This window comes from Dermochelys coriacea, chromosome 7, assembly GCF_009764565.3.
Source record: "Dermochelys coriacea isolate rDerCor1 chromosome 7, rDerCor1.pri.v4, whole genome shotgun sequence".
NCBI classification, from domain to species: domain Eukaryota; kingdom Metazoa; phylum Chordata; order Testudines; family Dermochelyidae; genus Dermochelys; species Dermochelys coriacea.
Window position 1 is genome coordinate 23,011,533 of NC_050074.1, and position 16,587 is coordinate 23,028,119.

Here is a 16,587-nt window from a genome sequence, read left to right on the forward strand (position 1 = left end):
TGCCCGTGTTGTTGTTTGTGGCAGAGCCGTTACATTATCTGAGTCCATAACCAGGGCAGTGGCAGCAGAGTGGGTGATATTGTTGTACGTGGAGAACCTCACCACAGACGTCACGGACTGGGACATCCTGCCTCTGCTCTGGACATGGTACAGAGAGTTAGAGACACCCCCAATGGGTGCTAAGACCAAGCATGATACAACACAGAACAACCAAGAAGAAAGCAAAAAGCAACCTTAAATCAACTGAGCAGGAAGATCAGCAAAGAGCGTCCCTGACATTAGACCCTACGTAACTGCATCCTACTCACTATCGCAAATTACCAACATCAGCCCTTTTCATCCAAGGAACTCCAAGCAGTCATCAACAACTAAATCCCCACCACTTCTGGGATATAGGTTACTATCACTGTCCCTAATTTATAAATGTAGAACCTGAAGCACAGAGTTATTCAGTGGCTTCCCCTCCAATGTCACATTGGGGGACAGCCAAGTGTAGAATCCTGGGCCCAGGGTCACAGTTACCTGTTCTGTCCACTATACCACACAACCTCTCCCTAGCATTTTGAAGGAAGATGAGATTGGTTTCAGCAGGGGAGGGGCAGTTACCATATGACCTGCCTTCCCTGAATGCATATACAAACTCTGCTTGCCTATATGCCTGACCTATCTCCACATCTCTCAGGTACCAGGGGCTGCTCCTGCTGGGTTATTAGTTGTCATTCATATGTTATTGAGCCAAATTCTGCACTCACATCCATGAAATCCCAAGTCGTGGCCACTGACTTCAGTGGGGTTGCAGAAACTGGCCCCATGATTTCTTCTAAGGACCCAACCATACCACAGTCCCAACTGGGCTCACACATATAGTACTTACAAACAGACATGCAAATTATATACAGATCAGTCCATCACCAGAGAAATGCAGCCTGGGAGGCAGTGTCATGCTATGCTTCATGGGACATAATGTGTCATGGGGTTAAAGCAGACTGGGAGACGGGAGACCTAGATTGACAGGAGACCTAGGCTCAGACGATTTAGTTGGGAATTGGTCCTGCTTTTAGCAGGCGACTGAACTAGATCAGTGGTTTCCAAACTGGGGTGCACAAATCCCAGGGGGTGCACGAGATGATCCCAGGGGGTGCACGGCAGCAGGAGCACTGCCGGACAGCACTCCGCCCTTTTTTTTTTTTTTCTTCTTCGGCGGCAGCTCTGCACATCCACGGCCAGTGTTCCCCTGTGGCTGGTCTTCCGGTCTTCTTCCGTCGGCGGCATGCCTGCGGCTGGTCTTCCGGTCTTCACCCTGGGAGTGCGCGAGCCAAAAAGTTTGGAGACCACTGGACTAGACGACCTCCTGAGGTCCCTTCCAACCCTGAGATTCTATGATTGCATCGCTAGTCCTGCAGCTGACGTGATGCACGACCTTGGTCCAATCCCCTCTCTACACAGCAGTTTCCCGTGCTGTAAATAGGAACCCGACCCTTGCAATGTGCTTTACATTTCACAGACACAAGATGCAATACAACTGCAAAGTCCTGTTCTCTCCAGAACCCAGCTCTCCCCAGCAGAGCCATCACAGAGCACAGTGAGATTAAGAAAACCTGTCTACACCCATTACCCAGGGACATGTGACGTTGTGATGACAGTAGACATGTCACTGACAGGGTATGTCCACTGGAAAAAAAAAAACCCACCACTCACAGTAGCCAGTCTCAGACACTGGTTCAACTGACTCAGGTTAGTGGGTCTCACACTATTGGGCTAAAAATAGCAGTGTAGATATTCTGACTCAGGCTGCAGCATGGGCTCTGAGACTTCTCAAGGGAGGAGGGTCTCAGAGTCTGGGCTCCAGCCCAAACCAGGAATGTCTACACTGTTATTTTTAACCCTGGAGCATGAGCACGAATCAGTTGACCCAGGCTTAGAGACTTTCCATTGCAGGGTTATTGGGGTTGCAGGGGGTGGGAAGGAGGGTTTGTTGGTTTTTTCCACAGTGTAGACTTACAGATAAAGCTTTAGCAGTCAGCTTGCTGTAGCTAATCCAGGATTAATCTCAACAAAATTCCCCTTCATGTGGTTTCAAGCCACAGCCAGCACTGTGAAAGTGAGCAGACAGGATGAGTGAATTTAGGAAGGTAGGATTTTTTTCCACATGCTGGCAGCAGGAGTCAGCGGATGGACACTCTCACTGATGGGAGGAGGAGAGATACAGCTCGGTGTCATCTGCTGACCCTTTAGCATTCAGGGTTTACCCTTCCAGGAGCTTCCTGAAACTCTCATACACAGAGCAGTTCTTTCTTCTGGAAAACTGGGATCCTTTCCAGGGCTTACAAGGAAGGGTGAGTGGGGGAGCTCTCTGCTAACAGACCCACTTTTCATCCCTCCATTCTAACAGGTACTTGTTGGGCTGTGGATTTCTTTAATGATCACGGTATGTTTCACTGCCTTAGGCACATAACATTAAACAAACACACTCTTGGGAAGATTAACTTTGTGCTGAGGTGGCAATTGCTGTGCCAGAAATCCTAGTTTGGCAGAGGTTCCAATGAGTGACCTTCAGATTATGGAGACATCCTGTCCTCCCCCAAGAGGTGCATTTCATCTTCTCCACTTCCCACAATTCCTAATCAGCGTAGTCACTAAAACAGGCATTTTCTCTAATTACTTTGCTCTATCCTTCTAGCCTGACACATGCGACGGACCTCTTCACTCTAGGAAGGGCAGGAATTGGGAAGGAAAGGGTGGATACCATCATGCTTACCCATATAGCAGAGATTCTGCCTAACTTTTTTTTAAATAGGATTCCGAAGGGAGGAAAAACAGCACCATGAGTGCAGGGAGGGGAGAGTCATGAAAACAACTGTGAACCATGACACCCCAGTGACATCCACTCTGGGACACAGCATCTGACCTGCCTTCCCCAAGCTGGAAGAGCCTGGGTAGAAATCAGTCTATCTGGGAGTTAAATAGGAAAGAACAAACATCTTTCTTCTAGAGGGCATTCCAGAGACGCCAGATCCTCTCCTTAAAAGTCACCTGTATCATGCAAATACAACAGTGGTGATAAGCAGAACTGGGCTGGCCAGATCTAAGATCTACAATCACAAAGCCTTGAAGAGCAAGTCAATACTAAGCCTGCCTCTCAACCAGGCTACTAATTCTGGGAAAATGCTATATGTCCTATTTTTCTTCCAAAGATACTTGATATAAAAGCAAAGTAATAAGACATCTAGCACTGAGGAACAAGCCAGGCTATGTTGCACTGTTTATAGTGGTTAGGGGTTATAGTAAGGAACATCAGTATAGTGAATTGATCAAGTCTCCTTGCTCTGCTCTCATTGAAGCACTGGGCATTTTTGCCACTGACTTCAATGGGAGAAAGAACAGTCTCCAGGCTACATAGTCTTAGCTCCTTCATCCACCACAGGATTGCACCTTAACAGCATATTCCCCAGGGTTTTGTCCAGTCTAGTCTGAAATACAATCAGCTGTACGTATTGTGAGAGATGTTTCATTAGGCCCTTCTACACTGCAAACACCACCATGCTGCACAGCTGTTAAACTCTGTTGAGGCTAACCTAGGTTGGCCCAGGCTGTGTAGATGAGGCAAAATCATATTAAAGCCAGGTAAAAAAAAAAAATTAGTACTATAGCCCAGGTCAGGTCCCTCTTTTTTCTCCCACAGGAAGTGTCTCTTTGTCAGACAGCAAATCAATTCACACTCTTCCTTCCCCATATTTTGGACAGAGCTGAAGCCATTCTGACCTAAACTACATCAATTTCTCTGCCCAAGTCCTGGACTCACAAGGGACAATAGAAACAGGAACATGTGCCTGGCTATTTAGATCTTACCATTATTATTTCTCTAGGCCTAGAAGCTCTAGTCATGGAGTAGCACGGAGCACTCATGTTATTGTTGGTGTGACATAAAAATGGTGGGTATTTTTGCCCCCCTCACTAAAAAAAGGTGGATTTTTTAAAAAAAAATCTTATTTTATTTTTAATTAGGACATTCTAACAATTTCAAAGATAGATGAAGTTTGAGGCTGAAATTACTGGACAGCAGTCTGATCTCTCAAGGCCCGTCTCCTCCACAGCTGAATTACACAGCTAGCAGAAAGAAAAGGAGGACTTGTGGCACCTTAGAAACTAACAAATGTATTTGAGCATAAACTTTCGTGAGCTACAGCTCACTACATCAGACGCATTCAGTGGAAAATACAGTGGGGAGATTTATATACACAGAGAACATCATACACACTGTAACCAGAGTGATCAGGTAGTTATAGCTTCGTTTCCCAGACTGGTGAGGAAAGGATATTTTTCTTCCTTTCTGAGAACCATGTTAGAAATCCTTGTTTATCCATTATATGGCACGATCAGCAGCCTTTTCCACATACAAGCAGCCCTGATCACAGACAACTGTGCTAACATCCATCACATTTAAATGCAACTGTTATTGCAATGTCTTTTAAGGTGAAAATAAGGGTTGGGGGGGTGAACTGGGGGTAGGGAGAGGAAGATTGAAACACAGCTTTTCAAGAGTCACTGTATCAATGTTTGCTTCAAATTTACTGCACCCCTCATTTTGTCCTCGGGACAAGCTCACGCGATGGGTTTTTCCACCCAGTGGCAGAAATACATTTACTTAATTCCCCTCTCCCCTCCTACTTTCAATTTCACATCAGAATTTGAAGCAAGTTTTAAAAAGAAAGTAAAGAAAACCACAATGCTAAAAAAATAAATAACAGAAGTCTCAATAGTGACCCAAACCCACAATATAATGAAGCGTAGGTTATGAGCAGAGTCCTTCATTCATATCCCTTAGATTAGCACAGCAGACAGGAAGATAGTGCTGCCTTCTCATGGAGGGGTGAGAGGAGTAGCAAAGAAACCCACAGTAAACAAAGTCAACATAGCCCATGTAGGAGAGGAGGGAAGGTGGGATGACCACCTGCTTAAAGCAAATGAAGGACTCTGGTGATCCTCACCCCCACTCCAGCCCCTTTACATCACACACCAGAGGTACCAGAATGGTACCCTAGAAGCCCTGGTTCCAGCCACAAGAAAATTGTCCCAGTGAAGGCAGTAAGGATGCCTCCAAAGAGCCACCTCCCCAACCACCCTTGGTCCCAAACAGCACTGTAGCCATAGAAGGGTAGGTAACTCAGGCCCCTATGTCTAAAAGAGATGTCTGTGTTATGCTGGTAGCCTGGAGCATGACTTAAAGATGTCTTAGTCACCCCCACCCTTCAGCTACAAATTCTGAACTTGTATCCGATGAAGTGAGCTGTAGCTCACGAAAGCTTATGCTCTAATAAATTTGTTAGTCTCTAAGGTGCCACAAGTACTCCTTTTCTTTTTGCGAATAGAGACTAACACGGCTGCTACTCTGAAAAAAGTTCTGAACAGTACCACATAAGAGAATCTCACCTCAGTTATAGTTTCAGTTCTGTCACCCAAACACTGTGACAACTCAGGCAAAGCACTTAGCCTCTCTGGGTTTCAGCTTCCCCATCTGTAAAATGGGGTATTCCTCGTCTGCCTCTCCAATATGGCTGTAAGGTTAAACTCATTAAATTCTGTAAGGTACTTCAGGATCTTCTGATGAGAGACGCCTACAGAAGTGCAAAATATTACACGCACTGGAGATGAAAGGTCTTAGCGTTCTGCCATTTGAGCTCACTTGACCATGCCAGAGCAGACTTGGTTTAGAACAGTGGTTTTCAAGCTGTGATCTGCAGACCCCTGGGGGTCTGCAAACTACATCTAAGATTTTGAAAGGGGTCCTCACCTCCATTTGAAATTTTTTAGGGGTCTGCAAATGAAAAAAGGTTGAAAACCACTGGTTTAGAACACAATCTAGTTTTTAACAGCTAGTGTTTTCTGATGTGTGTGAGGGTTAACAATAGATGCAACATACTCTCACACGTGTTACCACTGCCATCTACTTCAACAATTTCTCTTTCCTAGGTATCCCATCCTTAGTACCGCACAGATATTTTTTGCTCCATGTTAGCGATGAGTAATTTTTAGTTGATCATATATTGCAGAATATTTCAAATTTAGTTTCTGTTCACAATGAGTACCCGAAGCTCAACTACACTGCAACCAGTATCATGGAGTGATCATATTAAGTACCACAATAAAAAGCTTCAATAAGAAAGACTGCTTGTGTATCCTTGGCAGATTTAAAGTCCAACAAATCAAATGCCTTCAAAATCACCTAAAACAGTATCAAAATCCTACAGAATTGTTTGAGAAATCTTAAGTTTGATCCTGATCATGCAATGAGCTCTGAGTGAACAAGATCCTGAGCCCGCATGGAGCCCCACTGTAGGATCAACACCTTACCATTAAGTAAGAAACTCAGTCCAACATTTTAAAATGTGTATATCTCATGTTAAACACCTAATTCCATACTTAGCACCTAAACAAGTAGCCTAACTTTCTGAGGCACTGAGTACCCACCACTCCCAAAAGAGTTTGAAAATCCGGCCACCTATGAGGTGTCTAAAGAGACATTGAACTTGAGGCACCCAAGTTTGAAAAGTCTGGCCTAAAATTTAAATTTTAAGTTAAACTTGCTCCCAAGTTAAGAGGCCAGGTCTGAAAGCCAGTTAGAGATCATTGTCGAATCCTGTTTCCAGTTATAACAATAGCTTTGTTTGGGAATACAGGGGGGTACTTCAAAAAGGCATTCAATAATCATAAGGAATTCTCCCAAACGTCTCCCACTTAATACAGTAAAGCTGCACTCCCTCTTAGTAAAGGCTTTTAAAAGAATAGCATTTGTACATTCTTAGGCAGATCCTCAATATGCAGGCTCACATAAAGGCTCCCAGTGACAGCTATAATTCACACACGATGCAGTTAGTTGTTGGTGCTTCCTAACAACAGCTGGGCCAAGCTGCCACTGCCTTCCATCTGCCCAGGAAATTTGCTTGATTTCCATTTTGAAACATTCACTTCTCATGGAAGAGGTTTGCAGTCAATTTCAATGTTTCTCAAAAACAACACTGAAAGCTCCCAGTCAGCAGCACCCAGGCAGGAACAGACATTGTGCTGCTAGAAGTTACTGGTTTATGAAACCCAGTGTTCATTCAAAACACACAACTAGCAAAAAGAAAGAGTATTTCTCATCTTCTTTAGAGCTCCTGAGACCAGCAACAACCTCCCCAACATACACACATCCCCAGAATAAATAGATTGAACAGGTATTTCCCATTAAAGCCTGGTCTGCACACAAAGAACCTGTCTACACCAGGAAAAAAGGTATATTGTTAAACTGGAATACGTTACACTAAAATCCTAGTAGAGACAGAGCAAGTTATAATTTGAACATGTGTTAGCAGATCAGGAGAAGTCTTAGGCTTCACGCTAGCATGTTAAAACTATCCAAACACACCCCAAATTACCTCACTATAACTAAAGGTTTGTTTTAAAGCGATTTAGTTAAACCTGTGAAAACCCTTGTGTCAGTTTAAACCTGGATTATAGCAATTTAGCTTGTATTAGTAAATGCATAGGCACAAACTAAACCTACCTAACGTCTTTTTAACTGATACAAGTGTGTCCACACGGGGGTTTGCAACAATTATTTTAGTGTCTAAAAGTGATTTTAAAAACGCATGCTGCTGCTGCCGCCGCCGGTAGCCCACCCCTAAGAAGCTCATCGCTGTCAGATTAGCAGGTACCTGCCCAAAGGAAGGCTTGAGGAGTGGGGAGATGAATCACAGAAATGCAGGGGCTGAAATGGCCCTGGAGAAGTCATCAAGTCCAGGCCCCCGCACTGAGGCAGAGCAAAGTAAACCCGACAGGTGTTTTCCCCCAACCTGTTCTTAACACACCTGCAAGGAGCAGGATTCCACAACCGCCCGCCCAAGCCTATTCCAGAGCTTAACTACCCCTTATAGCTAGGAAGTTTTCCCCCCTAGTATCTAACCTAAGCCCCCCTTCCTGCCGATCAAGCCCGCTGCTGCTTGGCCCTACCTCCAGTGGACGCGGAGATTGCCCACAGACCTGTCTAGCGACCCTTAACAGCGAGCGGACTGTAGTGAGCGGCCCCACGCTCTCCTCCGCTGATGAAAAGGTCTTGAAGCCCCGGGTGTCCCGAGGGCCCCGGCGACACGGCACCCGGCACCGAGCCGACCAGCCCCGCGGCCACTCGCCCCTTCCCGTATTCCCCTGCGAGCCCGCGCCCGGACCCAAGCCGTGTCCAAACAGGGCCCCCCCGGCTGCCAGCCCGCCTGGGTCGGGGCCAGCCTACAGCCCCGCCAGGCCTCAGGCCCGGCGCCGGGCTCCCCCTGGCGCGGAGCTGCCCCCCCGGGAAACCCTCCTCCCGCGGCGGCGGCGGCGGCGGCGGCGGCGGCGGCGGGGGGCCCCTTCTCCCGCCCCCCCCCCGTTACCTGCTCGGCCGAAGCCGGCGCTGCTCACCCGCGGGCCCCCAGCCGCGGCTCCGGCCCCTCCGCTCCCCCCGGCTGCGGGCCCGGGGAGCGTCGCGAAAGAGCCACCCCCACAGGGGAGCCGCAACCCCGCCCATGTCAGTCAGCCAGCCAGCCCGCCCGCCCGCCCTCCCCCTGCCGCGGGCGCCCCCGTGCCCCCCGGGTGGGGTCTCCTGCGGCTAGACGTAAGAGGACTCGACTTCCCGCGAGGGGGAAGGCATGGCCTATTCGTCTGGAGCTAGAATTGGTATTTACAGAGGATCTCTTGGCCGGAACTCTTCGCCCAATCACGAGGCGCCTAAGTCAAGAGACTTGCCAAAAAGAGAAACCAAGCGGCCACAGGAACCAATGGAGTTCCCTGGGAGGCGGGACTTGCCCTGCAGGACTGTCAGGGTCTAAAAGGTGCAGGGACACGATTCACTCCTCTCCTGCCAAGCACCGAAAGGTATTGGCAGAATGGGTGGGGAACTCGGAATAAGGCGATAGGGTGAGCAAGGGTGGCAGAATCGGGGCCACAATGAATATGGAGGGTAAAGAGAAAGCAGAGGAGCTGGGTAGAGAATGGAAGGTACAAAGCAGGGCAGGACAGGTACAAACTGAGAGATCTATTGCACGAGGGTCTAATGAAGAGAACTGGGTTAGGATTGCAAAAGAAAAGAAGCCAAATACTGGAAATCAGATGGAAAGGTTAGGATAATACAATGGATCCCAACACTAAACCAAACAGCTTAATGTGAGAGAGCCACAAGCAGTTTCAGGGTAAAACAATTTGATTGCATAGGACGTTATGTGTAAAATGCTTTGAGATCTCCAGACGGAAGCTGCCAGAGGAACGTAAAGTGTTGAATAATTTGTGGTGCAGTCTCAGTCATTAGGCAAAAGCCGTCCCTGAGGCAACTACCCTTTCATCTATCAACACCCACTTCCGCTGGGGTCACGACAAGACGTTAACCAACTTACTGTGACTAACTTGGGAGGCAGTTGAGCTAATATTTGCATATATAAAGAGAACATGTGTACACACTATATCTATTTTTGATTGTAATTCCTCTTCCCCTACCCCACCCTTCATTGTCATGTTTCTTCTTGGACTGTAAACTTTTCCGGGCAGGATCCCTGTCAATGGGACCATCATATTGACTGGAGTCTCGGGGCACTGCCACAATACAAGTAATATAATAAGATTTATTAAATAGGCTCATATAGTCCAAAGAGTTGCAGAATAGTGTCTACTTCAGATCTTTGTATCTTGCTTTCTGGAAGTATAATTCAATTCTCATTGATTTAACTGAGAGCTATATTAAGCCTGGGGTTGGCAGAGGCTCGGGATACAGTTAAACCAGCATCCCACACTTTTAGAAGTTCCCTGCTGATTTGACAATTTCACACCTTTCTTTGAATCCCTCCACTCACTGGCTACTTTTTTTTTTAAAAGCCACAGCATACATAAAATACTTGTCTTCACTTTCCAGACCTTTGACAATCCCCATCGCCATCCCCTCCCACCTAAACCTTGTCATTCATTATCAAGATGTCAACCAACCTCCATTGCCCAATTGTTAAATTTTCACACAAGCACTGTCATGCTTTTCCCATTCTGCCTTCACACTTGGGAGGAGCTCCCCATACACCTCTGCAAAACTAACTAATTATCTTCCCTTCAAATTGCTCCTTAAAACTCTCCCCTGCCAAGAAGCCTACAAACAATTTGACAATGGTTAGACTCCTGGTGCATTGAGATCACTGCCTATCATGCTGACCCATACGGCCACATTGTTTACATACACACACACACACGCACGCGCGCACACACACGGTCCTCTGGCCTAAGTCTTAATAAATACTTTTCTGTCTGGAATCAATAAGTATTGAGCTCTCCACACCTCTGTGCTTAGGTCTGTGGCTTACATAGGTGCACACTTACAGGTGTGACATTGTGCTACCTCTTCATCTTTCCAATGTTATCTTTCCATTTTCATTTTGCTTCCTGGGTTTTCTAATGGGAACATAGGCATTATTATTATTAATAATAACAATAGTGTTTTCATCCGTAGATCTCAAAGCATTTTACAATACCAGGTGAGACAACAGCTACTTGCCTGAGAGGTTGAGAAAGTTAGCAGACTTTGTATAACGTTGTTAACTTCTGGTGGACCCCTGGCAGAGCTGTCACTATGGCATCTCTAACTGTTCCAATTCACTCTACTTTGCTTCAAGGAAATCTCATTTTATTGGTGACAGGTTTCAGAGTTCAGAGTAGCAGCCGTGTTAGTCTGTATTCGCAAAAAGAAAAGGAGTACTTGTGGCACCTTAGAGACTAACAAATTTATTAGAGCATAAGCTTTCAGATGGTTTCACAGTGGTAGCCATGTTAGTCTGTATCAGCAAAAAAAACCAAGGAGTACTTGTGGCACCTTAGAGACTTACACATTTATTTGGGCATAAGCTTTCGTGGGCTAAAATCCACTTCATCGGCTGAATGCAGTGGAAAATACAGTAGGACGATATATATACACAGAGAACATGAAAAAATGGGTGTTGCTATACCAACTGTGAAAAGACTAATCAATTAAGGAGGGCTATTATCAGCAGGAGAAAAAAAAACTTTTGTAGTGATAATCAGGATGGCCCATTTTAAACAGCTGACAAGAAGGTGTGAGTAAAAGTAGGGGAAAAATTAAGCATGGGGAAATAGTTTTTGCTTTGTGTAATGACTCATCCACTCCCAGTCTTTATTCAAGGCTAATTTTATGGTGTCCAGTTTGCAAATTAATTCCAATTCTGCAGTTTCTCATTGGAGTCTGATTTTGAAGTTTTTTTGTTGGAGAATTGCGACTTTTACGTCTGAAATTGAGTGACCAGGGAGGTTAAAGTATTTTCCGACTGGTTTTTGAATGTTATCCTTCTTGACGTCTGATTTGTATCCATTTATTCTTTTGCGTAGAGATTGTCTGGTTTGGCAATGTACATTGCAGAGGGGCACATGATGGTATATATCACATCAGTAGATGTGCAAGTGAACAAGCCTCTTATGATGTGGCTGATGTGATTAGGCCCTATGATGGTGTCCCTTGAATAGATATATGGACAGAGTTGGCAACGGGCTTTGTTGCAAGGATAGGTTCCTGGGTTAGTGTTTTTGTTGTGTGGTGTGTGGTTGCTGGTGAGTATTTGCTTCAGGTTGGGGGGCTGTCTGTAATAGAGGACTGGCCTGGGAGAGTGAGGGATCATCCTTAAGGATAGGTTGTAGTTCCTTGATGATGCGCTGGAGAGGTTTTAGTTGGGGGCTGAAGGTGACGGCTAGTGGCGTTCTGTTACTTTCTTTGTTGGGCCTGTCCTGGAGTAGATGACTTCTGGGTACTCTTCTGATTCTGTCAATCTGTTTCTTCACTTCAGCAAGTGGGTATTGTAGTATTAAGAACACTTGATAGAGATCTTGTAGGTGTTTTTCTCTGTCTGAGGGATTGGAGCAAATGCAGTTCTATCTTAGAGCTTGGCTATAGATAATGGATCGTGTGATGTGATCTGGATGAAAGCTGGAGGCATGTAGGGAAGTATAGCGGTCAATAGGTTTCTGATATAGGATGGTGTTTATGTGACCATCGCTTAGTAGCACCGTAGTGTCCAGGAAGTGGATCTCTTGTGTGGACTGGTCCAGGCTGAGGTTGATGGTGGGATGAAAATTGTTGAAATCATAGTGGAATTCCTCAAGGGCTTCTTTTCCATGGATCCAGAAGGTGAAGATGTCATCAACGTAGCACAAGTAGAGTAGGGGTGTTAGGAGACGAGAGCTGAGGAAGCGTTGTTGTAAGTCAGCCATAAAAATGTTGGCATACTGTGAGGCCATGTGGGAGCCCATAGCAGTGCCGCAGACTTGAAGGTATACATTGTCCCCAAATGTGAAATAGTTTTGGGTGAGAACAAAGTCACAAAGTTCAGCCACCAGGTTTGCCGTGACATTATCGGGGATACTGTTCCTGATGGCTTGTAGTCCATCTTTGTGTGGAATGTTGGTGTAGAGGGCTTCTACATCCATAGTGACCAGGATGGTGTTTTCTGGAAGATCACCAATGGATTGTAATTTAATGGAAGTCAGTGGTGTCTCGAAGATAGCTAGGAGTGCTGGTAGCGAAGGGCCTGAGGAGAGAGTCTACATAGCCAGACAAACCTGCTGTCAGGGTGCCAATGCCTGAGATGATGGGTCATCCAGGATTTCCAGGTTTATGGATCTTGAGTAGCAGATAGAATACCCCTGGTTGTGATTCTAGGGGTGTGTCTGTGCAGATTTGTTCCTGTGCTTTTTCTGGGAGTTTCTTGAGCAAATGGTGTAGTTTCTTTTGGTAACTCTCAGTGGGATCAGAGGGTAATGACCTGTAGAATGTGGTGTTAAGAGAGCTGCCTAGCAGCCTTTTGTTCATATTCCGACCTATTCATGATGACGACAGCACCTCCTTTGTCAGCCTTTTTGATTATGGTGTCAGAGTTGTTCCTGAGACTGTGGATGGCATTGTGTTCTGCACAGCTGAGGTTATGGGGCATGTGATGCTGCTTTTCCACAACTTCAGCCTGTGCACCTCGGCGAAAGCACTCTATGTAGAAGTCCAGTCTGTTGTTTCGATCTTCAGGTGGAGTCCACGCAGAATCCTTCTTTTTGTAGTGTTGGTAAGAAGGTTTCTGTGGATTAGTGTGATGTTCAGAAGTGTGTTAGAAATATTCCTTGAGTCGGAGACGTGAAAAGTAGGATTCCAGGTCACCACAGAACTGTAACATGTTAGTGGGGGTGGAGGGGCAGAAGGAGAGGCCTCAAGATAGGACAGACTCTTCTGCCAGGCTAAGAGTATAGCTGGATAGATTAACAATATTGTTGGGTGAGTTAAGGGAACCACTGTTGTGGCCCCTTGTAGCATGTAGTAGTTTAGATAGTTTAGTGTCCTTTTTCCTTTGTACAGAAGCAAAATGTGTGTTGTAAATGGCTTGTCTAGTTTTTGTAAAGTCCAGCCACGAGGAAGTTTGTGTGCAAGTATTTTCCACAGCATGCATCCAATGAAGTGGGTTTTAGTCCACGAAAGCTTATGCCCAAATAAATGTGTTAGTCTCTAAGGTGCCACAAGTACTCCTCATTTTTTTTCATTTTATTGGAATATTTTAGCACTAGTGGAAGATGCTGACTTGATGACCCTGGAGACTGTAGCCCTATATCCACAAGACAGGGGCAGCATGAGCTGCAGCAGGGCAAGCTTTGCTCTCACCAACCCATGTGCCTCACCCTTGCCTTGTATAGGGAGGTTCAGTCTCCTTGGCTCATTCAATCCTTGCCATTTGCTGGGACTGCCAGAAAATGGAGGTGAGTTAGTGTAATCCTGGAGGTAGTGGATTTTGTTGGTCACCATTCCACTAGGAAAGTGGTTCTCAAACTTTCTTACTGGTGACCCCTTTCACATAGCAAGCCTCTGTGTATGACTCCCCCCTTATAAATTAAAAACACTTTTATATATATATTTAAACACCATTATAAATGCTGGGAGGCAAAGTGGGATTTTGGGTGGAGGCTGACAGCTCACGACCCTCCATGTAATAACCTCGCGACCCCCAGTTTGAAAATCCCTGCACTAGGAATTAGACTGATTTCACAAAACCCATCTCACTCAAGCCACCAGGCAGTTATCAGATGGTAAAAAACAGCCTTTAGCTGGATTCAGACCAGCAGATGGGTGTGAAGGGTTCCCTACCCGTCTCAATCCCATGGAGCTTCCCAATACGTAGTCTCACCTAGGGGCGGACAAGCCTGGATCCAAACATTTGGGCCATTTCAAAACTAGCCACTGATTTTAGCTGCCCAACCTGAGCCACGCAAGGGCCTGATTTTCAGAGGTGCTGAGCATCCGGAGCGCCCATGAATTTTATTCAGTCATCTCTGAAAATCTGGCACAACGTGTCTGAAGTTAGGTAGCTGTAAAAACTAGTTGGGTAGACACTTGGAAAAATGCGGGCATCGGTCTGTCTCCTCGGGAAATGCCACTTGCTCACCCCATCCAGCTGTCCCGTGCCCGGAATAAAGTGCTACCTTGTGGTGAGACCCACGCACTGCAACATTAAGTTCCCTTCATCTCTGATTTTCTTGTTTATCCATCACCCCCTGGGAAAAAATTTCACACTTGCCATCTGGTCACCCTATACCTAGCACCCATCTCCTCTCAGTCCCCCTAGCTCCTCCCACCCTGGCCAGCCCCCCAGTCCTCCCTGTCCCCCACCCCATCTCCTCCCACACACCCCAACCCCCCTTCCCTTCCCTGTCCCCCCACCCCATCCCCTCCCACACACCCCACCCCCCCTTCCCTTCCCTGTCCCCCCACCCCATCCCCTCCCACACACCCCAACCCCCCTTCCCTTCCCTGTCCCCCCACCCCATCTCCTCCCACACACCCCAACCCCCCTTCCCTTCCCTGTCCCTACCCCATCTCCTCCCACACACCCCAACCCCCCTTCCCTTCCCTGTCCCCCCACCCCATCTCCTCCCACACACCCCAACCCCCCTTCCCTTCCCTTCCCTGTCCCCCCACCCCATCCCCTCCCACACACCCCAACCCCCCCTTCCCTTCCCTGTCCCCCCACCCCATCTCCTCCCACACACCCCAACCCCCCCTTCCCTTCCCTGTCCCCCCACCCCATCTCCTCCCACACACCCCAACCCCCCTTCCCTTCCCTGTCCCTACCCCATCTCCTCCCACACACCCCACCCCCCTTCCCTTCCCTGTCCCCCCACCCCATCCCCTCCCACACACCCCAACCCCCCCTTCCCTTCCCTGTCCCCCCACCCCATCTCCTCCCACACACCCCAACCCCCCTTCCCTTCCCTGTCCCCCCACCCCATCTCCTCCCACACACCCCAACCCCCCTTCCCTTCCCTGTCCCCCCACCCCATCTCCTCCCACACCCGTCCATCCGTCCACCCCCCTTCCCTTCCCTTCCCTGTCCCCCCACCCCATCTCCTCCCACACACCCCACCCCCCTTCCCTTCCCTTCCCTGTCCCCCCACCCCATCCCCTCCCACACACCCCAACCCCCCCTTCCCTTCCCTGTCCCCCCACCCCATCCCCTCCCACACACCCCAACCCCCCTTCCCTTCCCTGTCCCCCCACCCCATCTCCTCCCACACACCCCAACCCCCCTTCCCTTCCCTGTCCCTACCCCATCTCCTCCCACACACCCCAACCCCCCTTCCCTTCCCTGTCCCCCCACCCCATCTCCTCCCACACACCCCAACCCCCCTTCCCTTCCCTGTCCCCCCACCCCATCTCCTCCCACACACCCCAACCCCCCCTTCCCTTCCCTGTCCCCCCACCCCATCTCCTCCCACACAACCCCAACCCCCCTTCCCTTCCCTGTCCCTACCCCATCTCCTCCCACACACCCCACCCCCCTTCCCTTCCCTGTCCCCCCACCCCATCCCCTCCCACACACCCCAACCCCCCCTTCCCTTCCCTGTCCCCCCACCCCATCTCCTCCCACACACCCCAACCCCCCTTCCCTTCCCTGTCCCCCCACCCCATCTCCTCCCACACACCCCAACCCCCCTCCCTTCCCTGTCCCCCCACCCCATCTCCTCCCACACACCCCACCCCCCTTCCCTTCCCTTCCCTGTCCCCCCACCCCATCTCCTCCCACACACCCCACCCCCCCTTCCCTTCCCTTCCCTGTCCCCCCACCCCATCCCCTCCCACACACCCCAACCCCCCCTTCCCTTCCCTGTCCCCCCACCCCATCCCCTCCCACACACCCCAACCCCCCTTCCCTTCCCTGTCCCCCCACCCCATCTCCTCCCACACACCCCAACCCCCCTTCCCTTCCCTGTCCCTACCCCATCTCCTCCCACACACCCCAACCCCCCTTCCCTTCCCTGTCCCCCCACCCCATCTCCTCCCACACACCCCAACCGCCCTTCCCTTCCCTGTCCCCCCACCCCATCTCCTCCCACACACCCCACCCCCCCTTCCCTTCCCTTCCCTGTCCCCCCACCCCATCTCCTCCCACACACCCCAACCCCCCTTCCCTTCCCTTCCCTGTCCCCCCACCCCATCCCCTCCCACACACCCCAACCCCCCCCTTCCCTTCCCTGTCCCCCCACCCCATCTCCTCCCACACACCC

At 48.7% G+C, this 16,587-nt stretch overlaps 1 protein-coding gene across 7 annotated transcripts in view; it reads right to left on the bottom strand.

Annotated features, from left to right (window-relative positions):
- The window catches only part of TPRA1 (transmembrane protein adipocyte associated 1), a 24,622-nt gene extending 16,000 nt beyond the window's left edge, over positions 1-8,622 (bottom strand). Inside the window, exons 1-2 of one of the 7 annotated variants that reach the window (XM_038409864.2) lie at positions 8,406-8,622; positions 1-133 (exon numbers count right to left, since the gene is read on the bottom strand). The exon at positions 1-133 is cut by the window's left edge and continues 71 nt beyond it. In XM_038409864.2, the coding sequence (XP_038265792.2) occupies positions 1-133; positions 8,406-8,539 (267 nt within the window). In that variant the 5' untranslated portion in view covers positions 8,540-8,622. Of the gene's footprint in view, positions 139-2,002; positions 4,215-7,989; positions 8,274-8,405 lie in introns of those variants that run through there. The other 6 variants (XM_038409862.2, XM_043519176.1, XM_043519179.1 and 3 more) reach the window with 6 other exon arrangements.
- Between the last annotated feature and the right edge of the window lie 7,965 nt (positions 8,623-16,587).